This window comes from Electrona antarctica, assembly GCF_951216825.1.
Source record: "Electrona antarctica genome assembly, chromosome: 5".
NCBI classification, from domain to species: Eukaryota; Metazoa; Chordata; class Actinopteri; order Myctophiformes; family Myctophidae; genus Electrona; species Electrona antarctica.
In genome coordinates, this window is record NC_136810.1 from 20,686,952 (window position 1) to 20,706,350 (window position 19,399).

Sequence of the window (19,399 nt, forward strand, 5' to 3'; positions counted from 1 at the left end):
AGCCTGTAGGTTTACATAATAATAATAATAATAATAATACATACAATTTATATAGCGCTTTTCAAGGTACCCAAAGTCGCTTTACAGGGGAAAAAAACTAAATAAAACTGAAAAATTAACTAGTTAAAAAGTTAAAAAACACACCCGTGTGAACTGAGTGGTGTAGGGTCTTATATAGACTGATCAGCTGTGGTCTGACGTAATGTCTGACGTAATGAAATCAGCATCAACCAATCAGCATCAACCATGCTAATTTTTTGGTACGAACAGACGGACAGACAGACGGACAGACAGACACGTAAACTAACAAAGCCAGTTGTAGGAGTGGTTTACACCACTCAAAAACTAGAAACTAAGGTAGGCAGGCAAAGTAGGGGGGGGGGGGGAATTATGTAGGAAAGTCTGAAAAGGTGTGCTTTGAGTGTGCTTTTGAACACTTCAAAGGTGGGGGCAGTTCTGATGTGGGCTGGGAGTGAGTTCCCCAATGAGGGGGCGGCCACTGCGAAGGCCCTGTCACCTCGCTTGTTAGACTTGTGGGGTTCCAGTTGGTTGGCAGTGCTTGACTTGAGGGAGCGGGTGGGGACATGGCGTTGATGACGTTGAGTTCAGAGAGGTAGAGGGGGGCCTGGTTGTTGAGGGCTTTATATGTGATGGTGAGTATTTTGAAGTCAATTCTGAATTTGACTGGGAGCCAGTGCAGTTTACGGAGGACAGATGTGATGTGGTCCCTGGATCGGGTTCTGGCAGATCAGCAGAGTTTTGAACATACTGTCGTTTTTTGATGGACCATATCACCCGGCTTCCCTCCCCCGCACACTGGCAATTTGTGTTCGCATAGATGCCCGACAATTGTCACTGTTAACTAATAACTATTAACTATGTGAAGAAGAGTTTTTTCCCATGTGGACACGCTGGTGCTTGTTCAGGTTGCATGACTGACTGAAATTCTTGTCACAATGTTTGCAGTGGAAAGGTTTTTCTCCAGTGTGGACACGCTGGTGTCTGCTCAGGTCAGATGACTTAATGAAACTCTTGTCACAAAGTTTACAGTGGAAAGGTTTTTCTCCAGTGTGAATACGCAGGTGTATCTTCAGCTTATCGGATTCAGTGAAACTCTTGCTACACAGTTGACAGTGGAAAGGTTTTTCCCCAGTGTGGACACGCTGGTGTCTCTTCAGGTCACTCGAGACATTGAAACTCTTGTCACATAGTGTACACTGGAAAGGTTTTTCTCCGGTGTGGACAAGCTGGTGTCTCGTCAGGTGAGCTGGACATCTGAAACTCTTGTTACACTGTGTACAGTGGAAAGGTTTTTCTCCGGAGCTGGTGATTTTCTGACAGGCTGATGAGGTGATCTGTCCATTGCTCAGCATTTGGCGGTAGAAGTCGTTGTGTTTCCTCTTCATGTGTTTATAGAGAAAGATCTGAGATGTGAAGGAGTATGGACACTCAGAACAAGAGAAGAACTGAGTCTGGGAAGACTGAGACCTCACTTCTGAGAGAGTAGTTCGAGGTAAGAGAGAGAGCAGGACAGAGAGGGGAAGAGAAGGGGAGAAGCAGGTTAAAATGGTGAGTATACAACTTAAAAGCTTTCTTCTGCCTGTCACTCCCATTCTCTTTCTCCCCATTTAGTCTACTGTGATCTATCAATGAAGGCAAAATCCCCAAATATCAAAAGCTTCCATCATCGTTGTTTAGGAGCATTACAACTGCCTTGTTTATTTATGTATTTATTTTTTCATCTTTCACTTTTATTCCCCAATTTAGCCATCATTTCAACTCCCAACTCCCACTGTCCCGTGTTTAACACTGACTGACCTCCGCTGGTCTCCTCCCAATCATCACTGTCTTCAGTGTCAGATTGAAGCTCGACTTCAACTGCAGAGCTGTGTGAAGAGATGTCTTCATCATCAACCTCACTTTTCACTGCTAGTAATGGTCTTTGAAGTAGCTCCCGCTGTTCCTCTTTAGTGTGTGGAGGCTCTGGTTCCTCCTGGAGCAGATCGGGGCTCCTCTGCTGTTTAGGGGAAACCTCTTCTTTACACACAACTATGTGCAGGATGTCTAGGAGCAGAACAAAATAACATTTAAGTAAACACTAGATTCCTAAAATGTAAATCTATTTTGTGAGGGGAACTGGCTTTTCAAATTACATCATATGGCAGCCAAGTCTATGGATCTATAATGTTTTAGAGCACTTTTAACAAAAACAGAATGGCAGCCAAGTCTATGGACTTTTAATGTCCGTTTACTGGACTGGCGTGACGAAGTGAGACGTCATGTGGCTAATAATATAAATACATCATGTGACAGATTTTTATTCAATAACACTGTGTTCATTTCTCGTAACATATATGTGACTAGTTAAAATGCTTTCGGCCACATGTCAACATTGGTCATTAGTTTTACAGATTATTAAAATACAGAATGTAAACTTTCAAATGATGTGCCGTTTATTGAAACTGGAAGTAATTTGAAGAAAATAAGGATTATGGTAATTTAATCTTGCCTAATCATTATTGTCAAAGCACTGAAAACAGGTTAGAAAGATTTCACACATTCAGGGCCTGTCAATGGGGGTTAACAAAATGGTAATTTATTCAATCCCTAACCACACCTGTATAATCACCCCCTCACCCATTGACACCTTTCAGTCAGCTGCACTATTGAAACTTGAAACAACACACCATTTTCACAAAATACTATCATACTACTCCATAGAGCGTCGCAGTCCCGCCCCCTCAAGAGACCCGGAAAATAAATCCCTGTTCATTTTCCTCAGACTTTTCAAAAAGTATTTATTTAAAGACGTTTACGCCGCGGACAAAGCCAACTCTTGTCGTGACAAATCAAGACAATAAACACAATATTTTGGGCCAAACAAAGAATTAGAAAGTAGAAAAAACGGCAGGTTACAATACTTTTTTTGTTGTTTTTCATCTTTGTAATTATTTGTTTGGTCCGCTTAAAAGGTCTTTAAATAAATATTTTTTGAAATGTCTATGGGAAAAATGCATTGGGAATTATTTCCTGGGCCTGGCGTCGTCATGAAAGGGGGCGGGACTGCGACGCTCTATAAACCTAGATTTAGAAGTCCAGTGTTTGTAATTTCAATGACACCATTTTGTAGCCTATGCCAACTCTCGTCTCGCGAGAGAAATAAGCCAACCCATCTCCCCTCGAAAAAAAAGCCCAAACAAGCCCAATAATGTGGCCATATAATCCCAATAAAAATGATTCACTGCATTTATCATTATAAATAATATGTATGTATATAATAATGAATGTTTTGGTCATTTATTATACTATAACACACATACTTTAGCCAGGGTTTAATAAGTAGACACCCAGGGCTCGACAGTGAGAGTATTTGCTAGTAAAAAATAGTGCCGTGCGAAATGTTTTTGCAATTTGTAGGACCCGTGCGACTATAGAATTTGACCGTTCATTGCGTTCAACTTCAATCGTGATGCAGACAAGGCTCTGATACAGCAAGTGCACATTCTATGAGTCGCAGTTCTATAGGCTACCTTAATTTATATTTCTGTAGTACGGCGGTGTCGTTCGCCATAAAGAGCAGATCTACTACTAAGAGAAGATTTTGCTTCCACCGCACGGCCCCTCCCCCTTTTAGCATGCTGTGCTGTGTCGCTGTTCTTCTCAGAGATATTTTTTAGAGCACTTTTAACAAAAATAGAATGGCAGTCAAGTCTATGGACTTTTAATGTCCGTTTACTGGACTGGCGTGACGAAGTGAGACGTCATGTGGCTAATAATATAAATACATCATGTGACAGATTTTTATTCAATAACACTGTGTTCATTTCTCGTAACATATATGTGACTAGTTAAAATGCTTTCGGCCACATGTCAACATTGGTCATTAGTTTTACAGATTATTAAAATACAGAATGTAAACTTTCAAATGATGTGCCGTTTATTGAAACTGGAAGTAATTTGAAGAAAATAAGGATTATGGTAATTTAATCTTGCCTAATCATTATTGTCAAAGCACTGAAAACAGGTTAGAAAGATTTCACACATTCAGGGCCTGTCAATGGGGGGTTAACAAAATGGTAATTTATTCAATCCCTAACCACACCTGTATAATCACCCCCTCACCCATTGACACCTTTCAGTCAGCTGCACTATTGAAACTTGAAACAACACACCATTTTCACAAAATACTATCATACTACTCCATAGAGCGTCGCAGTCCCGCCCCCTCAAGAGACCCGGAAAATAAATCCCTGTTCATTTTCCTCAGACTTTTCAAAAAGTATTTATTTAAAGACGTTTACGCCGCGGACAAAGCCAACTCTTGTCGTGACAAATCAAGACAATAAACACAATATTTTGGGCCAAACAAAGAATTAGAAAGTAGAAAAAACGGCAGGTTACAATACTTTTTTTGTTGTTTTTCATCTTTGTAATTATTTGTTTGGTCCGCTTAAAAGGTCTTTAAATAAATATTTTTTGAAATGTCTATGGGAAAAATGCATTGGGAATTATTTCCTGGGCCTGGCGTCGTCATGAAAGGGGGCGGGACTGCGACGCTCTATAAACCTAGATTTAGAAGTCCAGTGTTTGTAATTTCAATGACACCATTTTGTAGCCTATGCCAACTCTCGTCTCGCGAGAGAAATAAGCCAACCCATCTCCCCTCGAAAAAAAAGCCCAAACAAGCCCAATAATGTGGCCATATAATCCCAATAAAAATGATTCACTGCATTTATCATTATAAATAATATGTATGTATATAATAATGAATGTTTTGGTCATTTATTATACTATAACACACATACTTTAGCCAGGGTTTAATAAGTAGACACCCAGGGCTCGACAGTGAGAGTATTTGCTAGTAAAAAATAGTGCCGTGCGAAATGTTTTTGCAATTTGTAGGACCCGTGCGACTATAGAATTTGACCGTTCATTGCGTTCAACTTCAATCGTGATGCAGACAAGGCTCTGATACAGCAAGTGCACATTCTATGAGTCGCAGTTCTATAGGCTACCTTAATTTATATTTCTGTAGTACGGCGGTGTCGTTCGCCATAAAGAGCAGATCTACTACTAAGAGAAGATTTTGCTTCCACCGCACGGCCCCTCCCCCTTTTAGCATGCTGTGCTGTGTCGCTGTTCTTCTCAGAGATATTTAAAAAATAGATGCCTCATTGGCTGCTGCAGTTCATTGAAGCGACGTGTCTCCATTGAAGGCAGGAAGTCAAGCTGAAGGCATTTGCTGAAGGCACACTGCCCAAGTGTGCGGCGGTGGCTCAGGGGTAGTGTGCCTGGATGGTAACCGCAAGGTTGCCAGTTCGAACCCGGGCTCCCCCAGAGTTACTGTCGAAGTGTCCTTGAGCAAGACACTGAACCCCTAATTGCTCCCGATGTGCTAGTTGGTGCCTTGCATGGTTTCCGCTGCCATCGGTGTATGAATGTGTGTGTGAATGGGTGAATGTAATGCACAATCTCTGTAAAGCGCTTTGGATAAAGGCGCTATATAAATGCACCATTTACCATTTACATCACTCATGCGACTCCTCCATGCCTCTCGCTGCCACAAGTGACTACTGGCCAATCACAGCACGACTTTTCCGGGACTTCTGTGATGCACGCGGAATGCATAAGATGCAAAATGATGCATAATAGTCCATCACCATAAAACAAATTGATTATATAGATTATATAAAACCGATATTGTGATAAATATCGTTATGATAATGGCTGAAAATACATTGTGATATAATATTTTGCCATATCGCCTCATATCACTTTATGAAAGAAAAACACATTATTTGTGTGCTACTAGATTTAACTTCAGTGACCAAAGATAAATCGCTGTTTGCCTTCGTTCAAAATGTACGGTTTTGTGTGTCTCACTCAGATCGCACTGCCACATAGACGTGAGCACGCCGAAAGCGTCGAGCCCTGTAGACACCAGACCGATGCTGTCACTCAATGTGATTCACACTCCCCCAAACCAATGGGTATTTAGTTTATACATCAAAGAAATGTTGGCTTGTTCGATTTTCAAAACAAGCCACCAGGCCACCATTTTTTAAAACAAGCTAAAAATACACAACTCTGGGAAAAAACCTCCAGGTGCTCAGAGGGTGAAACCTGAGAACAATAGGGCCATTGAACCAATCGACACCTTGACATACAATATTGAGCCTACGACGTGTAAGGTAATTAATCTCCACCCCCCCAAAACACTCACACAAAGTAAGCATTTGGTGATATCTATTGTTACCTACAGTATTGTTCTCAGGTTTCACCCTCTGAGCACCTGGAGTCCCCCCCCCGAGTCGCGGGTTGTTTTTTTTTGGTTTGTTTAAAAAACAAAAAAAAAGTCATGTAGGCTTGTTTTGAAAATCGAACAAGCCAACATGTCTTTGATGTATATACTATAAATAAAATACCCATTAGTGTTCACATTGAGTGACAGAGAGCACGCTGCATGTCTGTGACAGTGCGATCTGAGTGAGACACACAAAACCGTACATTTTGAATGAAGGCAAACAGCGACCATGTTATTTCCATGCTGGGCAGGTTGTGTTGTTCTGTGTTGTTGTTTCTCTGTGAATATCATGTCCGCTGTCCGTGTATATGTATATTGTTATAAGGGCGGGGTGGCGGAGTATTATGGATCCCATCGCAGTTCTAGGAAAGCCCTGCTGTGATTGGCTAGTAGTCGAAGACCCACAAAGCTGGGTTGAAAACGCAGAGGTGAAGTGTATCACGGCCACAAAGCACACACGGAAACGGCACTGGTCTATGACTTGGCCACCCGAACTGCGCACAAAGTTGTGCGCGCAGAATTGTGGGCGTGTAGTTTGGAGAATTGTAATAACAGATGTGACAAACACTGTAAAGCTAGAAAAGGGGAAGAAAGAGAGAGACTATGAAACATACCGAGATCTGTCTGGTCTTCAGGTTCCTCCTGTCTGGCTGGATCTGGAGAGTTCATCTGGACCTGCTGTCTGGACTCCACAGAGTCTGGAATAAAACAATTAAAAATCCCAGAGGAGTTTAGGAATAATTAAGAGCCCCTTAGATAGCACATTATGTAGACTTAGATAGTATTTTAAACAGACTTATAGCTTGTTACGTAGACAGCTCTAGAATTGCACTTTATGTAGTCATAGCACTTTATAGTACACATGTATAATATATTATATAGTATAGTATGTATAGTTTACATAGATACTCCACGTTACGTTCTTAGTTTACGCATGATTCATGATAACTACTTTTTATATATGTGATGTATGCCATGCTTTTGTTATTGCTTAATGTAAATCGCTCTGGATCAAGAGCGTCTGCTAAATGCCTAAATTGTCTAAATTGTAAATTGTAAACTCGTCTCAGACAACAAGGAAGGAGTAACGTATTGTGTTCATAACTTGTCAACTGGGTAAGTTATTTCAATTATATTTCAAACCCTTAAGTTTCTTTTTTCAGGAAAACACTGTTCAGGTTTACAGTTATACTTAAATGCCCCTCTTCTTTTAGGTCAACTCTCCAAGTTAAGTTACACAACATTTTTGAGTGGTGCAAACCACTCCAACAACCGGCTTTGTACCCGTGTTTGTTCGTACCAAAAAAACGAGCATGGTTACTATGGTCATTGACATTACGTCAGACCACAGCTGATCAGGCTATATAAGACCTTGCACCACTCAGTTCACACGGGTGTGATTTTTACTGTATAAACACACAGACACAGACAGACACACACACACAGTTTTTGTGTACGTTGTTCGTGTACGATTCATTGCACCTCGTCACAATGCTTACCATGGTACTTTTTTTCTCCAGTGTGGATACGCTGGTGATTCTTCAGTTGACGTGACTCATTAAAACTATCTTTACACTGTGCACAATGGAACATTTTTTCTCCAGTGTTAATGTTCTGGTGGTATTTCAGAGTGCCTGACTCACTGAAACTCTTGTCACAACGTCTTTCTCCGGTGTGGACAAGCTGGTGTTTCTTAAGGTCACGTGACTGAATGAACCTCTTGTCACATAGTGTACAGTGGAAAGGTTTTTCTCCAATGTGGACAAGCTGGTGTCTCGTCAGGTGAGCTCGACATCTGAAACTCTTGTTACACCGTGTACAGCTAAAAGGTTTTTCTCCAGTGTGGACACGCTGGTGCATCCTCAGACAAGATGAATGGCTGAAACTCTTGTTACACTGTTTGCACTGGAACGGTCTTTCTCCAGTGTGGACACGCTGGTGTGCCTTCAGGTAACACGACCGGTTGAAACTCTTGTCACAATGTTTACAATGGAAAGGTCTTTCTCCGGTGTGGAGACGCTGGTGTATCTTGAAGGAACCCGACTCACTGAAACTCCTGTCACACAGTTTACAGTGGAAAGGCTTTTCTCCGGTGTGAATGCGCTGGTGTGCCGTCAGATGAGATGACACACTGAAACTCTTGCTACAGAGTGTACAGTGGAAAGGTTTCTCTCCAGTGTGGATACGCTCGTGAGACTTCAGATGAGCCGACTGAATGAAGCTCTTGTCGCACAGTGTGCAGTGGAAAGGTTTTTCTCCGGTGTGGATACGCTGGTGTGTCTTCAGTTGATATGGCCAATTGAAACTCTTGTCACAATGTTTACACCGGAAAGGTTTATCTCCGCCCGGTTGAGTTAAAATCTTGGTAAACTGTTGATGACTGTTGTAGGATCTTGGCTCATCGGTGTTGATGATTGAAGGGAACTGTTCGTTCCTCAGCATTTGGCAGTAGAGGTCATTGTGTCTCGTCTTGATGTGTTTGTGGAGGAAGACCTGAGATGTGAAGGAGTATGGACACTCAGAACAGGAGAAGAACTGAGTCTGGGAAGACGGGGACCTCACTCCTGAGAGGGGAGAGGAGAGAGTGAGAGAGAGAGGGGGGGGAGAGAAGGTGCGAGGCAGGTAAAAACTGGTGAGTACAGAATACAACTTGAAAGCTTCCATCATCAAACAAGTCTCTTGTTTAGGAGCACTATGGCTTCCTTGTCAATATTTTTGATTTCCTTTTTAACCTTATTCTTGTTATTACCGAATTCAGTCATTATGCCAGTTCTCAGTTTTCAAGTCCTGTCTCTGTGTTTAACACTGACTGACCTCCAATGGTCTCCTCGCAATCAACACTGACTTCAGTGTCAGATTCAAGCTCGACTTCAACTTCACAGCAGTGTGAAGAGATGTCTTCATCATCATCTTCACTTTTCACTGCTTGTAATGTCAACATTGATCCCTCAGGCTCCTCTGGTCTTTGAAGTAGCTCCTCCTGTTCATCATTAATGTGTGGAGGCTCTGGTTCTTCCTGGAGCAGACTGGGGCTCCTCTCCTGTTCATGAGAAACCTCCTCTTTGTGCAGCATGTCTAGGAGCAGAATAATAACATTATAGTCAACAATGGATTACTAAAATGTAAATCAAGTTTTCTATCTTCCGTGGTCCATGTACCAAACGAGCTATTAACTACTAAGAAGAAGTTCTTTAAAAAAAACGTTTTATCAAGATTTTAGAAACTGCCTCCCCCTGGCCAGCCAGGGCGCTTGATGGAGGGGAAAGAAACTGGTTTGAATAACGTGTTCCTCGCTACGTCCAACCAGGGAAACTCCCCCCTGTCAGGTGAAAAGAAGCGGCTTGGACTCCTCATGCATAGAGGGGAGCATGAGGTCAGTCTCCCCAGGTTGACAGAGGGAGTGTAGCGCCAAGGATTACATTAGATAATTGACACTGGGTAAAAAAATAATGGGTTACAAAAATCGGGGAATACAAAAAAAGAATAAAGGGGAGTAGTAGAAGAGGAAAGAAAAATGAATAAGATGATGTAGCGTAAATATAAACAGAATTCGCCAGGTTATGCAGACTGCAGTTGTTAAACAGCCATTTAGAATTTCTTCAACATTGTCCCCTCCTAAAAAAGTTTCATAAACAAGCAAACAAATTGCCCTTTTTAGGATAGGCCTATATTAACCCATTTAGACCTGAGCTCGATTCTACAAAATGTCTTCTAAATCCTGACAGTTTTCAGAAAAACCTATGTTTCTATGTCAGTGGTTCTCATACTATTTCATGTCAAGGACCCCTAGAATTATATGTATTTGGCCTCCAACCCCCATCTCAAAATATGTTGTCCCAGGCAGCCCCCAGAAGCAAAGATTTTAGTTAAAAACGTTCACTGTGAAAGAATATATAATCAAACATTTGCGCCACATTTTCATGATTTTTCAAAAATAGCAGACCTACAAGCTCGTAGTTATTTGGCAATAACTCACTTACTGTTTCAGATTATTTTGGGCACCCCTTCTAGGGTGTTTTAGGGCTGACCCAAGGGACATGTGTGCCAAATGTTATGCCTTTAGGATATTCTTTTGGTGTCTTTTCAGTCAACTGTCAACACTTTAGGTGGCCATTTTGAATTTTGTCCATAACTCACTTCCTGTTAAAGATATTTTTGGGCACCCCTTCTGGGATGTTTTAGGATCTGTATCACATTTCATGCTTGTATCCACCGCGTAACGGTTTGGCAATTGTTGACGATAATATCACCCACTATCTCTCTACTATCCCTCCCCCTCTCATTCACTCAGTTGAGTGACGCAGCTGACGACTCAAGCTGCGAGCATGTATCGTTCGTTGCTCGTTCTTCAGCACCGCTGTTGAATGTTAGTCATTACCAGTAGTTGATTAATTTGCTCCAGTCCAGGTGTGTAGCTCAGACACTCAATGAAGTGAGCATTGTGCAACGTGGCCGTTTTGGTTGAGAAAGTAGTTGAGCCAAGCGCTTGATGCTACAGAGCATGCTATGGTGCTAACAACGTCTGTCACTGGTTACAATGCTTCCCCCACAGCTATCATCAGGCAACAACTTGGATACCGTTGTGTTTACACACGCACAACCAGGACAGTGGTTCTCAAAGTGGGATCCGGGGACTCAGAGAGTGTACAAATGGACCTGTTTATGGTCCATTTGGTTCCATTTGTACTCTCAGAGTTAAGTTGACATTGATTTTACAATAGGCCTATACATAAAATACATTTAAAAAAAATCATACCCATGTGAAGTGAGGGGCGCTAATATTTTAAAGTCTAACTCATGTTGATTAGGTGATGTGATGGTGATGTAAAACAAACGGTGCCAACACAAACATTAAATTCTCTTTATTGTCAATGGCATTTAATGTTAAATGGGCCTAATGCACTAAATGCAGTGGTTCCCAAAGTGGGGTCCTTGAGGGAGTTCCAGGGTGTCCCCAGCTAAATGATAGTTTGGAACTAAATGGACCCTTATTGTCTCCACCAGGCCGAAGGCATGGGGAGAGAGTATGTTTTGCACGTCCGTGTGTCCGTCTATTACAATCTCCGGCACCGTTAACCTGGTCGATGCCAAATTTTGCACACACACTCCCTTGATGCAAACAATGAACCTCTGCCCCAATTTTTTCAGAACGGCCTGTTATAGGGCCACCAGGAGGCCGACTTTTGAAAAACACATTTTTGGATATTATTCCTCTAGATTCTGTCCAAATATCCCGCAAATCGTTACACACTATCTCTATAGTCATGTGTTCAAGACGGATCTGTCCGATATTTCATATTCAATCCAAATTGGCTAACATTGGCTTTCAAAGTTTGCAGGTTTGGGCCGTTTTGAACAAAAAGCCTCAAATCATTCAGTCATTTCCTACTAGGCTGAGGAATATATCCCACCCTTTTCACATTGACCTGTTATAGCGCCACCAACAGGTGGATTTTTGCAAAACACATTTTTGGAACAAAATGCCTCAAATCATCCAATTGCCATCCAAGGCGTAAGACAAAATGGCAACCTTTTTGCCTATTATAGCGCCACCAGGAGGCCACAACCTGACCTGCCCTGGTGGAGACCTGTGCCCCGAGGGGCACTTTTTCTAGTTTGGTCTGTAAATCAGAGTGTACACATGGAAAGAAATGGACCATAACAGGTCCATTTGGTTCCATTTGTACACTCTCAGTTAAATTAACATTGATTTTACAATATAAATTGGGGGTCCCAGAGATATAAATGCCATTAAATGGGGGTCCGTAGACTAATGCATGTCAAACTGGGGGTCCTTGAAAATAAACGTGTTGAGAATCTCTGCTAGAGCCGTAAAAATCTTGGGGGTCGCCGACATGTCTTTTCAAATGGGGGTCCGCAGGCTAATTAGGGTCAATTTGGGGGTCCTTGACATGAGAAAGTTTGGGAACCACTGGCCTAACTGGGCATCCTTCAAATTAAAATGATGAGAATCACCGCTAGAGTCTGTGGGCTAATAACAACACCATTTCATGTTCTATTGTTGTTTTTATTCATTAAAAGAAAATCGATAAAATATTGATGCTCCTTACATTTTGGTGGGTGCTCCTAAAAAAGTTAATTTTGAGCCCTGCGTTGCGTTTCTGACAATGTGTTCCCCTGACCTGAACAATTTTGTTGAATAGCCCTGGCTGTAGTAATGGTTTCTGTTTATAACTATGATATGGGTCTGCATGAATTTGATTGTAAAGTTTTTAATACAAATAGTTCCAATGGCATCTAAATGTGCAATCTGTGTTGCAAGGCTGAGAGGGTACTACCCTACATGATTTTGCGATCATGTGATCTCCTGTGTCAGATCCTGTGATCTGACTGAGGGTTAAATGGTAACTCATATATGTTAGCGAAGAGCGCCATCTAAAAACAAACACACATCAAAACACGTGATTGGCGCTGTGGGCTTTAACTCATTCACTGCCAATCAGTTTTTGAGGGGCGCCAGCCCCTCCTAGACCCCAGCTTTCCGGGTTTGTGTAAACACAAACATTGAAGATAAAAGTGAGGACGGAAAAGTGAGGACGCATATTGTGATTGGCCGGAATGATATGATGTATGATGATAAGAGCGCCCCTGACTTAGATGTAATTTTTTTTTAAAGGAACATTGAGAGATACAGGAATTTGAATGATGGCTGTGCATATCGAGATATCATCACTGTCATGATATTTTTGCCAAGTTATTGTATAGTAAAAATTAGGGATGCACGATTAATCGGTAGCATAATCGGAATCGGCCATAAAAATGCCATATCGGTATCGGAACGGTCTCAAAATAATACAGATTATTTAATCGGTTTTCAGACTTTTCACCAGCAAAAAAAATGAAAAATGAAAAAACATTCTACACTTAATTTGTGTACTTATCTCATTCAGTAGTCATTCAGTTGTGAAAACAGAGAGTTGGAAAAGAGTATAGGCTATTTATTGATTGATTGAATACTTTATTAACAGGCTTTGGGCCAATAAGCCCCTATAGGGCCTAGGCTTGTTTCCATTGTGGTCCTCTGTATAATATTGGAATCGGTCAGAATAGGTATCGGCAGATATGCAAATAATCGGAGATCGGATATCGCTCATAATTTCATAATCGTGCACCCCTAGTAAAAATGTGATATTGTGACAAGTGAAGGTAAGAGAGCACATGAAATGTACCAAGGTGTAGATGGTCTTCAGGTTCCTCCTGTTTAATAGAAATGTCCCTGGTTGAGTCTGGAGAGTTCATCTTCAACCTGCAGTCTGGACTCCACACACTGGTCTGAAATGAAGCAATTGAAGGACTTTAAAATGATTGAAGAATAACAATAATATTTGCAGACAGTAAGGCAAAATAGCCTAAGGCCTAATACTAAAAAATTGGCATGGCATGAAATGGAGCTCAAAGTGCTTTACAGAGCAATAGAGGGAAAAAAAGAAAAGCAATGGAATAAAACAACATTCAAATAATAGCAGTAATGTAAGCCCAACTTCCCAACAGATGAATCTTGGATGCAAACAGTATGAGCTAAACAGTGGGCCGGGACCCATTTGTGGTCCACAGACCAATTTTTATGGCTCAAGGCTCGCTCGAGTAAAAATACAATTTTCTTTTCCTACATTAAAAAAATCACACCCGTGTGAACTGAGTGGTGCAAGGTCTTATATAGCCTGATCAGCTGTGGTCTGACGTAATGTCAGTGTCCATAGTAACCATGCTCACCTGTGCACGGACACGTACAGGTACAGGTACACAAACATACAGACAAAGCTGGTTGTTGGAGTGGTGTGCACCACTCAAAAATAGATGTATTTCAAAATATATACATCTTTTTTTAAATAAGTCTATACAATTTAAAACCAAATCCAAGAAATGGCATTAATACAAAAAATAATAATAATTAAGAAGTTGTGAAAATAGCCGATCTACAAGCTTACAAGTTTGCAATGCTACGTTGTGCGCTTATACTGTAGGTCTGCTATTTTCACTAGTTTGTGTCTCTGGCCAACGTCTAATATCTCTTTTTGGTCTTGACCTGAAAAGTTTGGGGTCGTCGCAAACAACGTGAAGGGGACTGTGGTGAATGCAATTAGTGTTCATACCAGAAGTACCTATTTTGTTGTTTAACACAGAAAAATGGGAAAAGACAGTCTGTGTGAGTTCATGACAGGGATGGCCAAAGAAATATATTTCATAATATCACACCCGTGTGAACTGAGTGGTGTAATGTCTTATATAGACTGATCAGCTGTGGTCTGACGTAATGTCTGACGTAATGAAATCACACCCGGGTGAACTGGGTGACCATAGCAACCATGCTCATTTTTCGGCATGAACAGACACGTAAACTAACAATGATGAAATCACACCCGTGTGAACTGGATGACCATAGCAACCATGCTCATTTTTTTGGTACGGACAGACACGTAAACGGACAGACACGTAAACTAACAAAGCCAGTTGTAGGAGTGGTTTACACCACTCAATAACAAAGCCAGTTGTAGGAGTGGTTTACACCACTCAAAAAAGTTTGAGAACAGCCGGATTTAAAAGTTAATACGTTGAAATAGCCCTGGTGGTAACGTCTGTTTTATGTATACACCCGGCTATACTTCAACAGACCGCAGACAACGAAAAGAAAAAGGCAGCTAAAACACAGACATCACGAGCACAGGGTGCTGCTGCAGAGAGATCACCCAGACATATAACCCTAACGGCGAGAAGACTAAGGGGATCACAAGAAAGTTAATGGGATTCATAGCAGCCATTCAGTGTGGTTGAAGACATATTTGGATTCCAGCGACTACTCCCTCACGTTTAGCCCCAGACCAGTACATTCTACTAGGGCGCCAACACTAAAACACAAAATAAAGCCCTACCTACACCAGGATGTCTATACACATATCGAAAGCCTATTGAAAGAAGACGTTTTGTCAATTAGCCCATGTCATTTCTGAGTTTGACAGCACAGTCTGATTATAGCGAAAATATAACTAATTTGGCAGCAGTAACATTATAGTTTTCTCAGTTGATTCTTTATATCCATATGAGTGAAACCGCCGGGATGATTGATTTGTTTATTTTTCAAACTGTTCTTATAATAATAATAATAATAATAATAACTTTATTTATATAGCACTTTTTAAAACATGTGTTACAAAGTGCTGAACAACAGTTAATAACATCACATAGCAGCGTAATAATACAAGAATAAGATAAAACAGATTTAATAGAGGCCTAAGGGAGTAAAGTGCTAAACAAGAGATTAGGTCAACCTACACAATAAACAATTATTAAACTAAGAAATATTTAAAAACATTGCAGGTTTCAAGTGACTTAAACAGATATAAACATGCATTACAATTATGGGAAAGCTTTCCTGAATAGATGGGTTTTTAAAAGTGTTTTAAAAGATGACAAAGAATTTGCCTTTCTAATTGTCAGGGGTAGGGCGTTCCACAACTTAGGTGCTCGTGCAAATGCTATTTTATGTCCAACTACTACCCGTCTGCATTTATACCCTATAGAGCAGGGGTGCCCAAAAGGTAGATCGCGATCTACCAGTAGATCACAAAGGCTGTGCAGGTAGATCACATGACATGCCCCTAAAGAGTATTTCATTTAAATATATTGAAGAAAAAAAAACGATAAAAAAAACCAAAAAACATTTCTCCCCCTCTATTTCCCATTCCAAGTGCATTTGTCTTATACTGTACAGAATGTAACACAAACTCTACTATTCCGAAGCCCCCTCAGGTACATATTTAAACTATTTTCAGCAATGGTATAATAATTGATTTGGTGGGTAGTTCTTGCCGAGCTGGTCATTTTGAAAGTAGCTCTCAAGTCAAAAAGTGTGGGCACCCCTGCTATAGAGTATAGACAGTATGCACATGCATGATTTTCCCATCAGGACACACCCCCCTCATCTAGACTGAGTGGCAAAACATTGAGCAGCATGGAGTGTTGGAGTTTGGAAGCGCTCGTTGGTAATCACTCAACCGTCCTGCGTACCACCTGTTTCTAAATGTCACATAATGCAGGAGGCAGCAAAATGTTGTGTTATTGAAAACAAGCACTTCCAAACTCTGACACTTAGAAAAATAATCAAATGCAGGGTATTTCTTAACAGAAAGTAGCTCATAACGTTTCTATGGTGGATTTTCATGAAACAAAAACTTTGCAGATAGAAGATAATTCAAGCTTTTCGTTCAGCTGCAATGTTGGTGAGTTTAACAGCAATCAGACAGGACTTTTCTGTTTGGATGAATGGGCTGTCAAGGCCAGAAATTAGTTTTTTGCCACTCAGTGGGCGTTCCCGCATAACTCCAGGTACGATGATGTCACGCGTATACCCTCTATTCTCCAATCTCCATGTGCATTAATCACACTCATTACTCACACCAACAACCTCCTTGCTCACTACAATTAGCTGTGCAACATCGCAAGGGTGACAACATCGCAAGGGAGACGCACTTTCTAGTAAAATGAAAGCAACGGTATTAAGGCTATGGACCGAGCTACTGCTATGCTGCGCGTGCAATAAATAAATAGTATTACGGTAATACATACTATAGTAAATGATTCTACAAAGTAAACATAAATTAATGAATATATGCATGAGTTAATTCATTAACACAAAAGTTTAAAAATATATATAATATTGCCCCATGTGTTATGATCGGATCGGTATCGGTGAACATTTCATAATGACACTAGTTTTAGCTTGCGTTCACCCGCTAATTTACATGTGTACTTTCACCACTCCCTGAAGTCCATATTTGGGAGACTCTCACATAGGAGACTCTTTGTGTCTATATAGCCAGGGAGCCACAGGCCCAATAAAGCTCAACGGTTTAACGGATTAACCTGTGATGTCATGCCATACTTTTTAGTTGTGTTTTTTCCATTAATTTGGTCATTAAGGTCCACCGAATGAGAGGCCTGCTCTGCCGGAAACATCGCGGAAAAAAGTTATGGCCATTTTTGTATACCACATCATAAGTAGCATGTGACAAGTGTGACATGTCAAACTAGGAGGCCTCTGAATCCATTCCAAGCATATTAGTTTTGCACGAAAAACACTCCTTGGCCTAAATTCGGCCATAGCGACCTCATCACATTTGTGCTGACCTCATCACATTTGTGATGACGGCTATGGCTGTTTTTAGGCCAAGGAGTGTTTTTCGTGCAAAACTAATATGCTGGAATGGATTCAGAATCATGAAAACCCGCTAGTTTGACATGTCACAAATATCACATGCTACTTAAAGCATGATGAAATGTTGCCTTTATAGGTTGTCTATGGTGTGTTATACAAAAATGGCCATAACTTTTTTTCGCAGTGTTTCCGGCAGAGCAGACCTCTCATTCTGTGGACCTTAATGACCAAGTGAATAGAAAAAAATCACACCTGTGTGAACTGAGTGGTGCAACTCCCCTATCCCCCTACCTCTCTCTCCCCCTACCTCTCTCTCTCTCCCCCTACCTCTCTCTCCCCCTCTCTCTCTCTCTCTCTCTCTCTCTCTCTCTCTCATTAGCAGGCAACTAACCTCGCCTCACCAGGCTTTCCACCACCTCGGAGGAAAGCCTGGTCTCTGTTTCAAAAGTCCGTATGATCCGGTCGGGAGCGGATGATATTGTTACGTCATGTTGTAGTATTGTTTTGTAGTCGACAGGCAGGAACAACGGGGCGGAAACTTCCTTTTCCCTCAAACCGATTTTTCTCATGCTCTCGTAGCCTGTAGCTTTTATTGAGAAAAATCGGTTTGAGGGAAAAGGAAGTTGCCGCCCCGTTGTTCCTGCCTGTCGACTATCATCCGCTCCCGACAGGATCATATACCCTAAATGAAATGGTGCCCAGGCTAGCAGGCAACAGTGCAGCACTATCTCTCTCTGTTTCTGGCACACCAGCGCCACTTTTGCCCCTACTGGTACTCATAGTCACACATACATACACATACATAGTCATATAGGTTAACACGGACATTGCTGTTCCTTGGAGTGGTTGCACCACTCAAAAACACAAATAAAAAGTACGGCAGGACATCACAGGTCCTGTCCAATTTTGGGCCTGTGGCTCCCCGGCTAATAGGGATTGATTGATTGATTGAAAAATGTATTAACAGTTTGCAGAATTACAGTACATTTCAAGCACAAACTCAATACAAAGGCTGTTAACTGTGAGTGGACGACCCAATTAAGCATTACACTTGTTTCCAATAGGGTCCACCATGTTCAAATCATCAAAAACATTTAGAGACGTACAAATAGACACTTCTATATAGACAAAGGACAGAACAGGAATTTATCATAAATAAAAGGGAACCACTGCTGGTCATCAAATGATTGACAAAAAATATATATCCATGAATTCAAGTCTCCATGGGGTGAATAATGATGCTGATAGCCCTGCGTTAACCAACCATTCTAGTAGCCATAGGGCAAACATATTTAGAGCCTCAGCCTGAGCCTCAGCCTCTAAAGTTTAACAATTGTCACAAACTCACAATACACACACGTGTTTAGAGTCTAAAAACACTTGTACTTATTGTGAGTTTGTGACACTTGTTATAATTCACAGACGTGCAAAAATGATGGTGTGTCCAGCATGTATCAATTATTATTCTGTCGGTAGCCTATCACTAGCACTGGTCCAGTGCTTCTCGCTGTAAGCACTGGACCAGGGCTAGCCCATCACCAAAATAAAACCAGAATAGAATGTGTATATTTAGCCGCACTGCTCCGTCTGTGTTGTCCTGTCTCACAGAGCAGGAGCTACTCTACTGTGTTTATGATCAGATATAAGATAGATATAGCAGCAGCAGAGCAATTAAATGTCTCTACAAAGACACATTGACGAAACACTGGGACGAAACACATTAATGACTTCATAATAATAGGCCTACCTGCTGTGTTTCCGTGGTCCTATAAAACTCCTGCTGCTTAACGACGAAACTATTTTTGAAACGTTTTAGTTCGTTTTCTTAAATTTGTATGGTATTTTAAAATGTCAACAGTCATTCAACATCGACACTGTTTTTTCACAACTGCAGTGCACTGTGGGTATGTTGATGTGCTCTA

General features: G+C 41.2%; 2 protein-coding genes across 2 annotated transcripts; both read right to left on the reverse strand.

The window, feature by feature from the left end:
* Positions 1–174: 174 nt before the first annotated feature.
* Positions 175–8,235, reverse strand: LOC306923522 (uncharacterized protein). Its single transcript, XM_079501684.1, has 4 exons — positions 7,804–8,235; positions 6,919–7,002; positions 1,819–2,064; positions 175–1,495 (listed from the first exon to the last, which is right to left on the reverse strand). The coding sequence occupies exons 1-4, from the start codon at positions 8,162–8,164 to the stop codon at positions 873–875; spliced, it is 1,314 nt and encodes a 437-aa protein (XP_079357810.1). The 5' UTR covers positions 8,165–8,235; the 3' UTR covers positions 175–872.
* On the reverse strand, positions 8,196–19,361 carry LOC306923886 (uncharacterized protein; the record flags this gene model as incomplete). Its single annotated transcript, XM_079502230.1, has 5 exons — positions 19,225–19,361; positions 13,495–13,597; positions 9,119–9,379; positions 8,353–8,868; positions 8,196–8,248 (listed from the first exon to the last, which is right to left on the reverse strand). Exons 2-5 carry the CDS (start codon positions 13,562–13,564, stop codon positions 8,196–8,198), a joined length of 900 nt encoding a protein of 299 aa, XP_079358356.1. The 5' UTR covers positions 13,565–13,597; positions 19,225–19,361.
* Between the last annotated feature and the right edge of the window lie 38 nt (positions 19,362–19,399).

Coding starts and splice junctions, on each gene's coding strand:
- LOC306923522 (XM_079501684.1), bottom strand. CDS start 8,164: ATGCACCAGCGTGTCCACACTGGAGAAAAACCTTTTAGCTGTACACGG. Junction 7,003..7,803: donor TGGAGAAAAAAAGTACCATG/GTAAGCATTGTG, acceptor GTTTTATTCCAG/ACTCTGTGGAGTCCAGACAG. Junction 1,496..1,818: donor TTGGGAGGAGACCAGCGGAG/GTCAGTCAGTGT, acceptor CTACTCTCTCAG/AAGTGAGGTCTCAGTCTTCC.